Below are 17,984 nucleotides of genomic sequence, written 5' to 3' on the forward strand. Positions count from 1 at the left end.
AATCCGCAGCATGTTCATTAATTTTGCGTTTCCGCATGCGGAATTGCCTTATTCAATGCATGAAAAAACGCAAGGCAATTCCGCATGTCGAAAACGCGTGAAAAACGTGCGATAAACGCGTGCGGAATTCCGCATGCGTTTTTCCGGGAGAGGACATGCGGAAATGAAGCAGAAATTTTCTGCTTCATTTCCGCAACGTGGGCACATAGCCTAACTGGAAAACTGAACTGCACTGAAGAGTATTTTAGACAGACAACATCTAAAGAGCCTTATGGCTAAGGCAAGGAACATTGGAGGTGGGTCTCTTAAGTATCCTGAGCCAGCTGGACATTGGTGAAGATGGAGTAAGATGCATACTGTTCATTTAATGGAGTCAGCGTAACTGCACCCTAGAGGGAGCACCAGAGGTTCCAGCCAAAGGAAAATGACGGCGGCCTTGTGACAACAACTAAAGCACCGTGTGGGAGGAGGAGACGGCTGGTGGGACTGGGGAGTCTTTAGGGGGCGATGCATAAAAAGACTCGCAGTGTCACCAAAATAAGAAAATACTTTCTTGCTCCGCCTCGTCTGACCGTCTACTAGAAAAATCGAAAGTATCAGGAGTGTCCCTTTTAAAGGGTTTTTAACATGTTTATAACCATAAGATAGGTGACACCCTACTAATGGGGTCTTAAACTGCTTGGACTATCACCTATCCCAAGAACGGGACCCTGCAGAGACTCACCTGAATTGAGCGAAATTTGAGCATCGTCTACGAGACTGCCGGAGAAAGCCAAGTAAGGGTATGTTCACACGTGCCGTTTTTGGGTGCATCTTTTTTTTTCTGCTGCAAAAATCGCTGTTTTTTCAAGTACCTGCAAAGCGAATGAGATTTCAAAAATCGGTGGGGGTCCCAGCCGTCAGGCCCCATGCGGATCTGTAAGTTATGACCTATCCTATGGATCGGTGATAACTTACTAACTTGGTACAAAACTCTTTAAGTAATTACCTTTGTGAATAGCGGCACAGAAAAATAATAAGCCATTACTTTAGCTGAAAACAGACCGCCGCATCCGCAGACTCGTTTTAGCCGCTTTTCCATACACTAATAGATTACAGTGTTCAAAAGGAAGGCAAATGAAGGTGTTCCAATTTCCCTTACCTGCGATGATTTACTCCTAGAAGCACAATGCCTCCAAAAATAGGAACAGTGTTTCTGAGATGAGCAGTACATCTATAATGAGAGGCGATATTCAGAATTTTCAGACGTTCCAGTTTCCCGAAAATAAAGCCTTTACTTTATGAGTGTAGTGTATTTAGTGCGTTTATAGAGTCTATTAACCCTACACTTCTTTGTCCTACCTGCAGATGTACAGGCATGTTTTTGATAGCGATACAAATAAAGATGCCTCAATAATTGGGACTAAATTGCAGTATCCTTTTGCCACAGTAATAGGCTATTACCTTAAAGGGACCCTATCAGGATGAGTTTACTACCAAAACAAGGGTTACGGTTGTATACGTCCTAGTACAACAATAAAAATGATACCTGTCTTGTAGTAATCGGATGTCCCAGTGCTGAGAAATCGAGCTTTGAGTCCACATGCAGATTAGTCTGGAAGTACTTAGGGGGCGTGTCAGTGCACTTATGCACTTCCAATCTAATTTGCATATAGTTTTGAAGCTCAATTTCTCAGTGCTGGCACATCCGATTGCTACAAGACAGGTATCATTTGTATTGTTCTACTAGGATCTATACAGTCACAGCACTTGTTTTGGTAGTAAAAAATCCTGACCGGTTCCCTTTAAGGGGTTAACGTATCTAAACCACCATCCAGCTTATAGCATTCAGTCTCTAATAAACAGAACGTAGGCTCAAATTAGTTAATTTGCAGGTTATTAAGAAAAGTAATTAAAAGAGCTCGCCGCCTGCTGCAGTAATACCTGGATTTAGATGAGCATTTCTTTCTTTTATTATAATTAATATGATGATTATCAGACTTTTTTGGAATTATTTGCTCTCTCCCTTTGTTGCGTGGAGCGGTACAATATAACATTCGAGAGAATCGAGCAGATTCATTGTTAATGGCATCGGTAAATGTTAAAGATGCCCAAGATAGTGTGCTGCTGCATGCCGAAAGTGTTCTGCTGCATGCCGAAAGTGTGCTGCTGCATGCCGAAAGTGTGCTGCTGCATGCCGAAAGTGTGCTGCTGCATTCAAAAGTGGCCCCACAATCCTTGGACACTCACTCGCTCCTGCATGCGAGTATGACTTTTGGCTGAATGCGGGGGCGCACTATGGAATCATACTTTTGTTGATGATATTACCGAGTTACGACTATCAACATCGTAGGCATTTTATAGCTACGACTTTAGGATGTGGCCCCAAAATATGGCCACAGTTTGGTTAAGTGATCCTCTACTAATGCTTTTAGCACACGCCCTGGGCCGGGTCTTCTCCTTCCTACATGTACCTGAGAAACTCCAGACTTTAGAATTTAGTAACGATGTTTTAGAACATCAGTGCACCCCACAATATCTGAGACCACCTTTAAAAGACTAAAGGGCACACCAGGTCATCCAACCATCTAATGTGTATGGGAAGAGATCACCAAATTGGCGTTTGTCTAACATGGCTATGATGGCTTAAATTCAGAAGAACCATATTGTCATGAGTAGTCTATTCAAATCAAGGAACATTTCACTGGCGATGAAGACACGACTCGTACATGGTTTGGTCTTTTCGGTGGTAACATACGGATGCGAAACCTGGACAATAAAGAAACAAGACGGAAGAAGAATCGACGCCTTCAAAATGTGGTGCTGGAGAAGGATGCGATCAATACCATGGATGGCAAGAACAATTAACGTAAATCAATTTTGGAACAAATCAAGTCAGACATGTCACTCAAAGCAAGGTGTCACGCACAGTGTAGGAAAGACACGAAGGGATGAGGGGAAGGGAGCCCAGTTACTAGGGAAAGAGGGAGTGGAGACCTCCTAAGCTGATCTAATATCACCCTGTCTCCTCTACCGTCCCTATATTGGTTCCTCACCAATCACCGAACAGGAACCTAAACCGTGTAAATCCCTAGAGCTAGGCCCTGGATAGGGAAGGGGGATGAGCACTGGTCAGTCCCTACTATAAACTAAAGACAACAAGGGAGACAAATACAGGGGGAAGAAACTTAGCTTGAGCCAACCTCAGAGAGATTACAGCAAACGTCTTCCAAGCACCGGAAAGGAAGTAAGCAGACTGTAATAGCTCCAAGCCTTCACAAGGGAACATGTGAATATCAACGGCACCTCCCTGCTGAAGTATTTAAACACGCAGGCCAGAGTGTCAATCAAAGCAGGAAGGAGGTAGCCGCTGGGTCCTAAAGTAAGACAGATTTAAGAATACCAAACAAAGTGAGCTTCTGCAACCAGCTGCAGAACGACTGTCTGCTACATCTGACACACCCGTGACACAAGGATCACCAAGCTACGATTTTTCTAATTTGGATAAATCATACGAAGAGAGCTATCACTGGCATTGTAGAGAACAACTTGTGGCAAAGTCAAGAACATAGCCAGGGGTCATCAACGAAACATTAGCCAGGACAAAATAAACCAGATGACAGCCAGACATTGATACCAGGAGTTGAACTGTAAGAACTGGGCAACGAATCCAATGAATGATGAGCGCAACCCAGGAACAGAGTCAAAAATTGCCACACAAGTGTGAACAGTACCTCAAACTGAAGGAAATGAAAATAGACTGAGGCTTTACTAAATTTATTCCATGGCTTGTCTATCTGTTAGACATGTTCGATCCACGACCACAAGAAATGCAGACTTGGGTAACGTCAAAGGAAGCTCCAGTTCCCAAGGACCCTAAATGTTTTTATAGCAGAGTGGAGGATAGCTGAAACCAGATCTGGTAAAGGGAGTCTGACAGCAGGTTTTGCTATTTAATCTGAGAACATGAGAACAGCATGATATAGGGGCAGAGACCCTTATTCCAGGGATGTATCACTTACTATACCATGTGTTATTGTTTCAATAAAATAAGGGTTTTTTTTATCAACAGGAGATTATCACTACAGGACTAGGTGTCTTGTGCCTCCTAGTCCTCCTGCTCTGTGAAACTCCGCCCCCACCACTGATTGGCAGCTTTCTATACAGCGTGCACAGAAAGCTGCCAATCAGAGGTGTGGGCGGGGTTATACACAGCTCAACATTCCGAGCAAAAAACAAACAAACTGTGGTTCTATCACAACTGCTGCACCCAGTAAACTAAGTCACACATCACTGGAATCAGGGTCTCTGCTCTTACATTATGCTGCTCTAAGACTAGGTAGCAAAAAAATGATGACAGATTCCCTTTAAGTCACAGTTGGCAGGAAAAAGAGTGGCCATGGGACATGGCGGGAACATCTAGTTGACTTGAACTCAACCCTGATGCATCATATGATTCACAAAGACCTGATTTGGGTCGAAATATACCTTTTTTTACGTGATGGAGGAATAAAGAAGTTCTATTTTTTCATGTGGAGCTCTATCCTGGGTCTGGTGAATTGATGCTTTGGTTAAGGAGAGAGTGTAGTGGACATTTGTGTGTTTTTTCATGGTCAACTACTTTCAGATTGTGACCACCAGAGAGGTCCTGAAGAAGGAGCGAGGGCATTCTATCCACGACTGGTAAATATGGCCACAAAATCGCAAATTAATCGCCCTGTCGAAACCCAGCGGAGCAAATGTTCTGGGCACCCATGATCAGCACCAATGGTAATTACCAGTCGGCCCGTTGAAACATTTGGTTGGATTGGCAAAAGTCTGCCTCTTTTGTTGGTTAGACTGCAGGATTTTCCTGGCAGAATTGGGACTGTTAGGCAATAAGATATAGGGAAGAGTACAGAATTTTTTTTCTAAAATAAAGTTGTTTTTTGGATTAGCGTTTCGCCGATGCTTCATCTGGGGTAGTTGTCTAGGAAATAAATAAAAATCATCCCTGTGCCGACCAGGCCAGACATATGACAGCGAATCATGGCTGGATTGTAATGCTCACACATAAACATTGCCTTCTTGGTTTTTTGATTCCAGGTTCAAATTCAGAATCACAGATCGGATTTGTTGGGAAGATTTTCTGCAAATGTTCAGAAGACCCGCTTGTATTGAAAACGGACAAACTCTGCCAATGAAATCCAATCACAGGTAGTGAATCCTCTCGCCCTCTGTTAAATCCAGTCATTCTTACACAGTCCTGGTGTGAAACGTGGGGCAAGTGACAAATAGAGCGGGGGATATACATTTCTATGAAGCATGGGTGACTTTGTGACAACATGGTTGTCCCATGACTGCCTTTCAGGGCTGCTGTAACTTTTCATCCATGTAGCTGACATTGGAAGAAAAACAAAATTTTCTATCTAGAGATAAACAAAAAGGTTCGCACTGCCCTGCTCCGGTATTAAGTGTGGTCCTCAGTGGCAGCCGGACCAGGGCTGTCTTTACCTTTGCAGCTGGTACTATCCTCAGCCCGGTATCATGGACACCTCTGACCAACCAATGAGTCCGAAGATGGATTTTAACAAGTTCCTACAGAAGATAAGCTCCTGCCAGATGAGCCTGGCATCATCTTATTCTTCTCTACCCATTGAAACCACATGTATGGTTGGCAGAGGTGTGCATATTTATGGGAGATTTGTGCTGACAGCTGTTTAAGCCCACAAACACATCAGATTAACCCTTCCAGAGTGGACATTTTTATTTTTTTTATTTTTTTTTAATTCTCCCCTTCTGTCGAGAACCATTATATATATATATATATATATATAATATATTCATTCTTTCTACCCTATAAAAAAAAGCTTAATAGATATAAAGTGTCAAAAGTTCAGAGGGCTATGTTGTCATGATGAAGGAGATCTATACTTACACCTACCCAGTAAAACACTGATGTGAGTTTCATCCTGGGTAGTTGGTAAATAATCAGAGGGGACTATTTAACATAGGACAGATTTCTGAAAAGCACCAACGCGCGTTTCCACGATGTTTCATTTGGGTTAGTTGGTAAATGGTCAGTGGGGACTATTTAACATAGGACAGATTTCTGAAAAGCACCAACGCACGTTTCGCCGATGTTTCATCTGGGTAGTTGGTAAATAATCAGAGGGGACTGTTTAACATAGGACAGATTCCTGAAAAGCACCAACGCGCGTTTCGACGATGTTTCATTTGGGTTAGTTGGTAAATGGTCAGTGGGGACTATTTAACATAGGACAGAGTTCTGAAAAGCACCAACGCGCGTTTCGCCGATGTTTCATCTGGGTTAGTTGGTAAATGGTCAGTGGGGACTATTTAACATAGGAAAGACCTATGAAAATCAGGGTTTTTTATTAAATGGATTACAATTAGTGTTTTCAAAAATTGATAGGCCTAAGCCTCGAGATAACTTCATGTAGGACGATCTCTGATCCTAGATTCAGAATCTTCATACACTTCCTGTAGAATCAGATTGAATAATACAATCCAGTCTGTATTTGCCGATCTGGATTCTACCATTAGTTACACACTCAATTTTACATTTTAGGGTCAATTCTGTAAAAGCCAAAGACCTGCATTTTTCAAATGATCACATCTTACAGAAACTTCACCAGCACTTCCAAGAGGCGTATCCCTCCTTAAAACAGGCCTTCCTGATCCTTGATGAGGTAAGTAGGTGTAATCAATGGCTACTCCCTATGGTATGGCAACTTTGAAGTAATGGGACCAGGGTGGCAATTCTTCCACGATGGTCACCCTTTGGTTTAGGGGGTCTGTTCAGTCCTATTGTCCATTTCATCAGTCATCACCATGGACTCAGTCTTCCGTGACAGTTACTTTCTCCCGACCAAGGAAGTAGGGGCGTATTCTGGTTTACCAAGCTTTTGTTGTCCTTTGCTTTAAAGAGGTATTCCCATCTCCAAGATTCTATCTCAATATGTAGTAAGTGAAATAATAATATTAGCAAATACCTCCAATTAGAAATGTAGTATAGTTCTTCTGATTTGCTATATTGTTTACCCCATGTGCAGGGCATTCCAGTAGCTTAGATATCCATGGTTACGACCACTAACAACTATCTAACTGTCACTATATGAGTGGTCTTAACCATGCAATGCCCTGCACATGGGGTAAGGGACATAGCTAATCAGAAGAACTATACTATATTTCTAATTGGAGGTATTTGCTAATATTATTATTATTACACCTACTACATATTGGGATAGGATCTTGGAGACGGGAATTCCACTTTAAGTACCCAGATGGAAGGTTTTATTTATAAGGGACACATGGAAGTGGCTATAGGTTGGCACCTTCTACAGCATCAACTCATACTTAGAGGTTGTCAATTACTTTTCTTTATTATTTTCTTTATTGATGGTCTATCCCTATGATAGGCCATCAATATCTGATCAGCTTATGTGCAGCTGTTACCGGCATTGGCTTTTATGTTCTCAGATGCTGCTGGAATATAGCAGCTCCACCAAAACTATAATGGATGGATCTGCAGTACCCAACCATGGCCACTTAAGAAATGGTGGAGCTGCTGTGTTCCAACAGCATCCGAGAACTGCCGGCCCCGGTAACAGCTGATCAGTGGCGGTGCCTGGTGGTGCACCACCATTGATTCGATATGGATAGGCCAATTATAAAAAAAAGTAGTAGCCAACCCCTTCAAACTTTTTAACATAGGGGATCCTCTGAAAATGTCTAAAAGGAAACCGTCATTATAATTTTTAATTCATAAATCAATAGTACAGAAGAAAATAAGCAACTTTTTAATATATCTTATCAGAGAAATCTCCTTCTTTCTCCTGATCGTTCATTCTCAGTTCTTTGGAAAATAATCTGTAAAATCTATATTCAGTGAGCAGGGAGGAGCTAGAGCCAGGCACAGACATTCTAGGGAGGAGATAGAGGCTGACACAGACATTCTAGGGAGGAGCTAGAGGCAGGCACAGACATTCTAGGGAGGAGATAGAGGCTGACACAGACATTCTAGGAAGGAGCTAGAGGCAGACACATTCTAGGGAGGAGCTAGAGGCAGACAGACATTCTAGACAGGAGCTGGAGACGGACACAGACATTCTAGGGAGGAGCTAGAGGCAGACACAGACATTCTAGGGAGGAGCTTGAGGCAGACATAGACATTCTAGGGAGGAGTTAGAGACAGACACAGACATTCTAGGGAGGAGCTAGATGCGACACAGACATTCTAGGGAGGAGCTAGAGGCAGAGACATTCTAGGGAGGAGCTAGAGGCAGACACAGACATTCTAGGGAGGAGCTAGAGGCAGACACATTCTAGGGAGGAGCTAGAGGCAGACAGACATTCTAGTAAGGAGCTGGAGACGGACACAGACATTCTAGGGAGGAGCTAGAGGCAGACACAGACATTCTAGGGAGGAGATAGAGGCAGACACAGACATTCTAGGGAGGAGCTTGAGGCAGACATAGACATTCTAGGGAGGAGCTAGAGACAGAGACAGACATTCTAGGGAGGAGCTAGAGGCAGACGCAGACATTCTAGAGAGGAGCTAGAGGCAGACACATTCTAGGGAGGAGCTAGAGGCAGACATGGACATTCTAGGGAGAAGCTAGAGGCAGACAGACATTCTAGGGAGAAGCTAGAGGCAGACACAGACATTCTAGGGAGGAGCTAGAGGCAGACATGGACATTCTAGGGAGGAGCTGAAGGCAGACACGAACATTCTAGGGAGGAGCTAGAGGCTGACATGGACATTCTAGGGAGGCGCTAGAGGCTGACATTGACATTCTAGGGAGGAGCTAGATGCGACACAGACATTTTAGGGAGGAGCTAGAGGCAGACACAGACATTCTAGGTAGGAGCAGAAAGTAGACACAGACATTCTAGGGAGGAGCTAGAGGCAGACACAGACATTCTAGGGAGGAGCTAGAGGCAGACATGGACATTCTAGGGAGGAGCTAGATGCAGACACAGACATTCTAGGGAGGAGCTAGATGCGACACAGACATTTTAGGGAGGAGCTAGAGGCAGACACAGACATTCTAGGTAGGAGCAGAAAGTAGACACAGACATTCTAGGGAGGAGCTAGAGGCAGACACAGACATTCTAGGTAGGAGCAGAAAGTAGACACAGACATTCTAGGGAGGAGCTAGAGACAGATACTGACATTCTAGGGAGGATCTGGAGGCAGACACAGACATTCTAGGGAGGAGCTAGAGGCAGACACAGACATTCTAGGTAGGAGCAGAAAGTAGACACAGACATTCTAGGGAGGAGCTAGAGGCAGACAAAGACATTCTAGGGAGGAGCTAGAGGCAGACATGGACATTCTAGGGAGGAGCTAGATGCAGACACAGACATTCTAGGGAGGAGCTAGAGGCAGACACAGACATTCCAGGGAGGAGCTAGAGACAGACACAGACATTCTAGGGAGGAGCTAGAGGCAGACACAGACATTCTAGGGAGAAGCTAGAGGCAGACACAGACATTCTAGGGAGGAGCTAGAGGCAGACATGGACATTCTAGGGAGGAGCTGAAGGCAGACACGAACATTCTAGGGAGGAGCTAGAGGCTGACATGGACATTCTAGGGAGGCGCTAGAGGCTGACATTGACATTCTAGGGAGGAGCTAGATGCGACACAGACATTTTAGGGAGGAGCTAGAGGCAGACACAGACATTCTAGGTAGGAGCAGAAAGTAGACACAGACATTCTAGGGAGGAGCTAGAGGCAGACACAGACATTCTAGGGAGGAGCTAGAGGCAGACATGGACATTCTAGGGAGGAGCTAGATGCAGACACAGACATTCTAGGGAGGAGCTAGATGCGACACAGACATTTTAGGGAGGAGCTAGAGGCAGACACAGACATTCTAGGTAGGAGCAGAAAGTAGACACAGACATTCTAGGGAGGAGCTAGAGGCAGACACAGACATTCTAGGTAGGAGCAAAAAGTAGACACAGACATTCTAGGGAGGAGCTAGAGACAGATACTGACATTCTAGGGAGGATCTGGAGGCAGACACAGACATTCTAGGGAGGAGCTAGAGGCAGACACAGACATTCTAGGTAGGAGCAGAAAGTAGACACAGACATTCTAGGGAGGAGCTAGAGGCAGACAAAGACATTCTAGGGAGGAGCTAGAGGCAGACATGGACATTCTAGGGAGGAGCTAGATGCAGACACAGACATTCTAGGGAGGAGCTAGAGGCAGACACAGACATTCCAGGGAGGAGCTAGAGACAGACACAGACATTCTAGGGAGGAGCTAGAGGCAGACACAGACATTCTAGGGAGGAGCTGGAGGCAGACACAGACATTCTAGGGAGGAGCTAGAGGCAGACACAGACATTCTAGGGAGGATCTGGAGGCAGACACAGACATTCTAGGGAGGAGCTAGATGCAGACACAGACATTCTAGGGAGGAGCTAGAGGCAGACACAGACATTCTAGGGAGGGAGCTAGAGGCGGACACAGGCATTCTAGGGAGGAGCTAGAGGCAGACACAGACATTCTAGGGAGGAGCTAGAGGCAGACACAGACATTCTAGGGAGGAGCTAGAGGCAGACACAGACATTCTAGGGAGGAGCTAGAGGCAGACACAGACATTCTAGGGAGGAGCTAGAGGCAGACACGGACATTCTAGGGAGGAGCTAGAGGCGGAAACAGACATTATGCTGCAAATTCAATTAAAACGACAGTTGCAGTTCTCCATTGAACTTAATGAGCACCAATTTCCATCTCCTATCTCAGTAATGGGAAAATCTGTATTCAGTGAAGACACATTTTACCCCTAAATTGTGAATTTTAAGAACAAAACATCAGTCCAGGAAGAGAAAGAAGCCGATTTTTCGATTAGGGCACATTTCTAATTGAAGGTATTTGCTAATATTATTATTATTACACCTACTACATATTGGGATAGGATCTTGGAGATGTGAACACCCCTTTAAGTCTTCCCAAATCGAACACCATAGACATGCGCAAAGTTCCTTTTCCGTAGCTGTTTTCCACTTTTAGGCCTGAATTGGACTGACATCGGTATCGGTCAAGATTTATTGTTATTTTTGTGTTTCCGTGTCTTCTAAGGGGCGCAATGGGAAAATCAGCAGGAAGGAGCTGCGCCGCATCGTCGACAGCATGATGTTCCGAATCACAGACGAGCAGTTCAAGGAGTTAATGATCATCCTTGACCCGGAGCACACCGGATTCATCAGCTACCACCACTTCTTGGACTTGTTTGAGGAGAAGGAATCTGTTGTACGTGCCCATTAGCAGCTAAAAGCTGTTTTCCTTTTTTTTTTTCTTTCTCCATTTCTGGCTCATTCTCCCGCTCCTGAGAATTAGCCGAGCTCAGATAACGATGCGCGGGGATGAATGCCGGAGCGCTCGCTCGTACTGCACCAGCCTAATGAGCATGATACATTAACACTACAGAGAACGGTGGCTGAAAGTTCTTTACCGGGATGATTGCCGTCTACGTCTGGAGCGGTGCAAATGATTATCAATTATTACATATTTGGAATGTGCGGGAGCGATCATTTCCTGATAGTTTAGCAAATGCTTTAGGCAGATTCTGAAGCCAAATTAAAAAAAAAAAATAGCTTGACTTATAATGTAGCAAAATCATTGTGCAACCATAATACGGTGAAAATATGGCACCCATCGACCTCCATGGACTTGAAGAGTTTTCTTTTCTGTTGAAGTCCATATGGGTCTGATAGAAAAAAAATAGTGGCATACTTTATCTGAGGAGTTATTGCGATACTATCTGTGCCTAAATCATATCTAGAGAATGGAAAGCAGTACTATCTGTGCCTAAATCATGCATAGAGGGAGACAGGGTATCTCTAAATCATATACAGTGCTGTTCATAGTTATTGGCACCCATGAAGTGTAAGTACATAATGTGGAATATCTCCTGAAAAAAATGAATCACGTGAAACAGTTTTTTTGTATAGAGACTCGTGTTAAATACAAAAGAGCAAATGATAAAGAATAATTTAAAACCAAAAACAATGGGAGAGAAAAATAGAAAAACCTAAAGCTTGCTGTGTCACTGGTGTTGGCACCCTTTACATTAATTTAGCATGGAAACACATTTTGACTCACAAAAGAGATTCACCTGTGATTATTCGTTGGTGCCCATGTGACATGAATTAGCCAATGAATGATGACTTCAGTGTTTTAAAAAGCCACATGGTAGGCCCTGTTCCTTTGTCACAATGGTGAAGACAAAGGAGTTGTCTGAGGACATCAGAACTGCTATTATTAGCAAACACAAGACTTCCAAAGGGTATAAAGCCATCTCCAAAGACCTTGGTATCCCAGTTTCAACAGTGCACAATGTTATTAAGTTTGCCAAGCATGGAACCATCAAGAATCTCCCTGGAAGTGGGGGAAAGAGGAAAATTGACAAGCGAGGTCTTCGAAGGATGGTGCGAAGGGTGGAAAAAACATCACGTCAAACATTCAAAGACCTGAAGGCCAACCTGGAAGAGTCTGGGGTCATGGTTTCAACAAGTACCATACGCCGCACACTAAACCAGGCAGAGCTTTATGTGTGAAGGCCAAGGAAGAAACCATTGATGAAGAAAAGACATAAAAAGGAACGACTGATCCTTGCCAAGAATACCTTGACAAACCACAATCCTTCTGGCAAAATGTTCAGTGCACAGATGAAACAAAATAGAGCTTTTTGGCAAAGCAACAGTTTGTTTACAGACGGCGCAATGAAGCTTATAAGGAAAAGAATACCTTACCAACCTGTAAGCATGGTGGAAGATCTGTAATGCTGTGGGGTTGCTTTGCTGCGTCTGGTACTGGAGGCCTTGACCGTATCACAGGAATCATGAAATCAAAGAATTATCATGAGATTTTAGAGTAAAATGTCCTACCCGGGTGTAAGAAAACTTGGTTTGAATCGAAGATCATGGGTCCTCCAGCAAGACATTTACCCAAAGCACACAGCCAAAAGTACACAGGAATGATTGAAAAATAAAAAATGGACTGTTTTAAAATGGCCAACAATGAGTCCTGACCTCAATCCCATAGAAAATCTTTGGGGTGAGCTGAAATCTGCCATTGGGAAGAAGAACCCTGGAAACATTCAAGAGCTTGAACAATCTGGAAAGGAAGAGTGGGAGAAAATTCCAGCTGAGAAGAGCAAGAAGCTTATAGATGGCTACAAGAAACGTTTGGAGGCTGTCAGCAATACCAAAGTGTGTGCAACCAAGCATTAATTAGGGGTGCCTTTATTGCTGTTTATTCTGTTTCTTCTTTGAAATTGCAACATGGAAGTTGAAAAAAACAATGTTTTATTGTTGTATTACTTTGGACCACTAATTAAAAAATCCTGAGGATATAACTTTGGTACATTTCCATTTATTTCTGAAGATATTGTACAGTCTATGAAAAAAATGAAGGGGTGCCAATAATTGTGAGCAGGACTGTATGTGCCTAAAGCTTATGTAGAAAGAGACTGGATGGCAGTACCATGTGCCTACATCATATATAGAAATATACACAAAGGCAGTATCATCTGTGCTTAAATTATATGAAGGAAGAGGCACGGAAGCAGTACTATCTGTGCCTAAAGTATGTATAGAAAAAGACTGGAAGGCAGTACCATCTGTGCCTACATCATATGTAGAAAGTGACAAAAGTATGTGTATATATGTGGAGGAAAAGTGAAGGAAAAGACAGGAAGGCAGTACTATCTGAACCTAAATCTTATATTAGAAGAGAATAGATGGAATTACCATCTGTGCCTAGATCATATATAGAAAGAGACAGGAAGGCAGTACCATCTGTGTCTAAATTATATATAGAGACCGGAAGGCAGTGCCATCTGTGTCTAAATTATATATAGAGACCGGAAGGCAGTGCCATCTGTGTCTAAATTATATATAGGAGTAGACATCCGTAAATCTTAGAAGAGACTGGTACACAGTACTATCTGTGCTTTCATCATAGGAAAACTGTAATACCTGTGCCTATATCATGTTCAGGGCAAGACAAGACTGATTCAGTATTATTTGTTCCTATAAGTACAAGGAGAGACCGGGTGGCAGTAATGTCTGTGCCAACAGGATTGTGTATTTAAAGGGGTATTCCCATCTCCAAGATCCTATCTTAGAGATGGGAATACCTCTTTAATGCTGTACTGCCTCTTCAACCTTCTGATGTAATTTAACCATTGCTAGTCCATGTGCTAGAATAATATATTATGTACATTTTTGCCTTCATTTAATATTTTGTATGTGTTTTTTGTTGTTTTTTTAATCAGACAGGTCACAAATGGTTAAATAACACGCGGCAGCCTGCAAAGGAGACTCCGGCGGCTTTGGCTGTGGATACAGTGAGTGTATAGAAATGATTAAATGTGCCACGTGTGCATTCATTTTTTTTAGGATTTAAAGGTTTTTTTTCTAGAATATTATTAAAGCTGTATGGTAATATAATAATTTATATGGGGAATATAATATAAAAAAATACTATAATACACAATAAAAATAATGCAGCATAATCCTCTATGAGATTCTACATTCCCTTGTCCTCTGTTATGTCAGACATTGAATGCACGGAGATTGCTGGGTACCCATTCACACAACTTTCTGCTCTGTGTCAGGTGTCTACAGTGTTGCTTCTATTATTTTCAGTGTGAAAGCAGCTTATCTTGGCTCAGGCAGAATATTCTTCCATTAATTGGTGTAAAAAAAAATGTTAGCTTCTTAGCATTTTACATTTTTTAAAGGTTTTTTTTTTACGTTGGGTACCCATTCACACAACTCTTCTCTGTGTCAGGTGTCTACAGTGTTGCTTCTATTATTTTCAGTGTGAAAGCTGCTTATCTTGGCTCAGACAGTACGTTCTTCGAATGTTCTTCCATTAATTGGTGTAAAAAAAATTGTAGCTTCTTAGCGTTTTGCATTTTTTTAAGGTTTTTTTACGCTGGGTATCCATTCACACAACTCTGCTCTGTGTCAGGTATTTACAGTGTTACTTCTATTATTTTCAGTGTGAAAATTGCTTATCTTGGCTCAGGCAGCATGTTCTTCCATTAATTAGTGTAAAAAAAAATTGTAGCTTCTTAGCATTTTTTACATTTTTAAGGATTTTTTATGCTGGGTACCCATTTACATAATTCTGCTCTGTGTTACATGTCTACAGTGTTGCTTTTATTATTTTCAATGTGAAAGCTGCTTTTCTTGGCTCAGGCAGCATGTTCTTCCAGTAATTAGTGTAAAAAAAAAAGTAGCTTCTTAGCCAATGTAAAATATTTTTTAGGATTTATTGCACGCAGCACTATTTTTTTTCCTGCAAAATAACAGACACGTAAATGTCTGCTGTGCCGCAGCTCTGGCACCGTATTGTGGTTCCTGCTTATAATGGAAGCTTCAAATGAATGGACACAGAAAAAAAAACTAAAAATGTATTCCAAAAAAAATGCAAGCGTGATAGGGGATAAATTGCTGACCACTGGGACCCCCCACTCAATGCTTCCAAAATCTGGGCTCTGGAACCCCAAGAATGGGGATTGAATGTAGAAGAGGTGCGCATGCTCGTTATCTGCTACATTCATTCTCAATGGGACTTTCTGTAATCGGCAGTCCCATAGACAATGAATGGAGCAGAGGTTGAGCACACGCACTTTCACTGCTTTTAAGAAGGGGCTGCAGAACAAAGTTCTATGGATTATGTGGTGGTGTGGGGGTTCAGGTGTTCGGACCCCTAGCAATCATTTGTTTATCCCCTCTCCTAAACATAAGGGATAACTATGGATTGGAGAAAAATACCCATTTAAAATAAATTAATTGAAATAAGTGACTGCTGCAACATTTCGTACATTTTTTGATCGCAGGTGGAAGACATTCTCCGAGACAAGATCACTACACACTGGAAGGACTTCTACAAGGCAATCCAATCATGTGACACCAAAGGATCTGGAGTGATCAGCAGGGACCAGTTGAAAAGAATCCTTCAGTCATATTGTCCCTCAGCGTCAGATGATCACTGTCAGATGTACGGTGTAGACTAATACATTTGGTATGACGAAGGCCGGCTTCACATACCTGACAATGGTCATACCAGCTATGGGTCTCCTGATGACTTCAGGTCAGGAGACCCACGGCCAAGCCGGACATTGCAGCCCATACTTGGCCTACACCGGCTAAGGCTAAATGGTGACTTTAGTTGTATAACCTACACTGAAGGTGTTTCTTGTCTAAGGGGTTACTCCACAGATGATTTTCCTGGAGCCTCTCCAGTCTTCTGTTTTCCTGCTTGATGGATGGGCAGGTGCTCCTGCTTGATTGACAGTTCAGACCCACAGCTTCACCACTGCTGAATTTTTTTTAGATCTCTTTTTCATGCCTTTTAATGGGAACCTCCACAAAGACGACAACCTAGTCTCTAGTTTTCTGATATTACATTCAGTTTTCCAATTTTGATACATTTTGTACTTTTCAGGATTTTCGATCAATACAATTATGGCCCTTCTGATGCCGTGCCGATCATGCAGTTCCTGCAAGACTTGGGGGTGTGTGTCTCTTGCGCTGGTGACACCAATGGCGTAAGCACTGACATATTTGAAAGAAACCAGTTCCAAGAAGAATTAAGGCAGTTTGACCATTCAGACAGGTAACTTAAATCATGTTCTTAACCCTAAAATAAGTGCAACCATGATTCCCATTCAATCAATCTACAGTATATTCTATTTATGTAGACACCATGAAGCTCCTTAATCTCATTTGTGTCTCTGGCTCAATATTTCAGTATTACTGTAACCCTTTACTCTCTCCCTGCTGAGAGCCAGATGGATAGATAGATATGATATATATGATAGATGGATAAAATAACCAGAATATCTTGTTGAAAGAGAGGATTTCAAGCTGTCTATGGAGGTGAATTAATAACGTCCTGTGATTACAGCAGCCTCAACATTAGGTCCTCTAATTACAGCAGGCTCAACATTAGGTCCTGTGATTACAGCAGCCTCAACATTCGGTCCTGTGATTACAGCAGTCTCAACATTAGGTCCTGTGATTACAGCAGCCTCAACATTAGGTCCTGTGATTACAGCAGCCTCAACATTAGGTCCTGTGATTACAGCAGCCTCAACATTAGGTCCTGTGATTACAGCAGCCTCAACATTAGGTCCTGTGATTACAGCAGCCTCAACATTAGGTCCTGTGATTACAGCAGTCTCAACATTAGGTCCTGTGATTACAGCAGCCTCAACATTAGGTCCTGTGATTACAGCAGCCTCAACATTAGGTCCTGTGATTACAGCAGCCTCAACATTAGGTCCTGTAATTACAGCAGCCTCAACATTAGGTCCTGTGATTACAGCAGCCTCAACATTAGGTCCTGTGATTACAGCAGCCTCAACATTAGGTCCTGTGATTACAGCAGCCTCAACATTAGGTCCTGTGATTACAGCAGCCTCAACATTAGGTCCTGTGATTACAGCAGTCTCAACATTAGGTCCTGTGATTACAGCAGCCTCAACATTAGGTCCTGTGATTACAGCAGCCTCAACATTAGGTCCTGTGATTACAGCAGCCTCAACATTAGGTCCTGTGATTACAGAAGCCTCAACATTAGGTCCTGTGATTACAGCAGGCTCAATATTAGGTACTGTGATTACAGCAGCCTCAACATTAGGTCCTGTGATTACAGCAGCCTCAACATTAGGTCCTGTGATTACAGCCGCCTCAACATTACTTCCTGTGATTGCAGCAGCCTCAACATTAGGTCCTGTGATTACAGCAGCCTCAACATTAGGTCCTGTGATTACAGCAGCCTCAACATTAGGTCCTGTGATTACAGCCGCCTCAACATTAGGTCCTGTGATTACAGCCGCCTCAACATTAGGTACTGTGATTACAGCAGCCTCAACATTAGGTCCTGTGATTACCGCAGCCTCAACATTAGGTCCTGTGATTACAGCAGCTTCAACATTACTTCCTGTGATTACAGCAGCCTCAACAT

At 42.9% G+C, this 17,984-nt stretch overlaps 1 protein-coding gene across 4 annotated transcripts in view; it reads left to right on the forward strand.

The window, feature by feature from the left end:
• Positions 1–17,984, forward strand: part of EFCAB6 (EF-hand calcium binding domain 6) — a 113,520-nt gene that overhangs the window by 37,191 nt on the left and 58,345 nt on the right. For all 4 annotated transcript variants that reach the window (XM_073650009.1, XM_073650008.1, XM_073650010.1 and 1 more), the window contains exons 10-15: positions 5,065–5,175; positions 6,551–6,671; positions 11,079–11,249; positions 14,278–14,349; positions 15,853–16,013; positions 16,461–16,631. In XM_073650009.1, the coding sequence (XP_073506110.1) occupies positions 5,065–5,175; positions 6,551–6,671; positions 11,079–11,249; positions 14,278–14,349; positions 15,853–16,013; positions 16,461–16,631 (807 nt within the window). The remainder of the gene's footprint in view (positions 1–5,064; positions 5,176–6,550; positions 6,672–11,078; positions 11,250–14,277; positions 14,350–15,852; positions 16,014–16,460; positions 16,632–17,984) is intronic.

This window comes from Phyllobates terribilis, unplaced genomic scaffold, assembly GCF_046119375.1.
Source record: "Phyllobates terribilis strain yellow unplaced genomic scaffold, ASM4611937v1 Scaffold_10__3_contigs__length_209671492, whole genome shotgun sequence".
NCBI lineage: Eukaryota > Metazoa > Chordata > Amphibia > Anura > Dendrobatidae > Phyllobates > Phyllobates terribilis.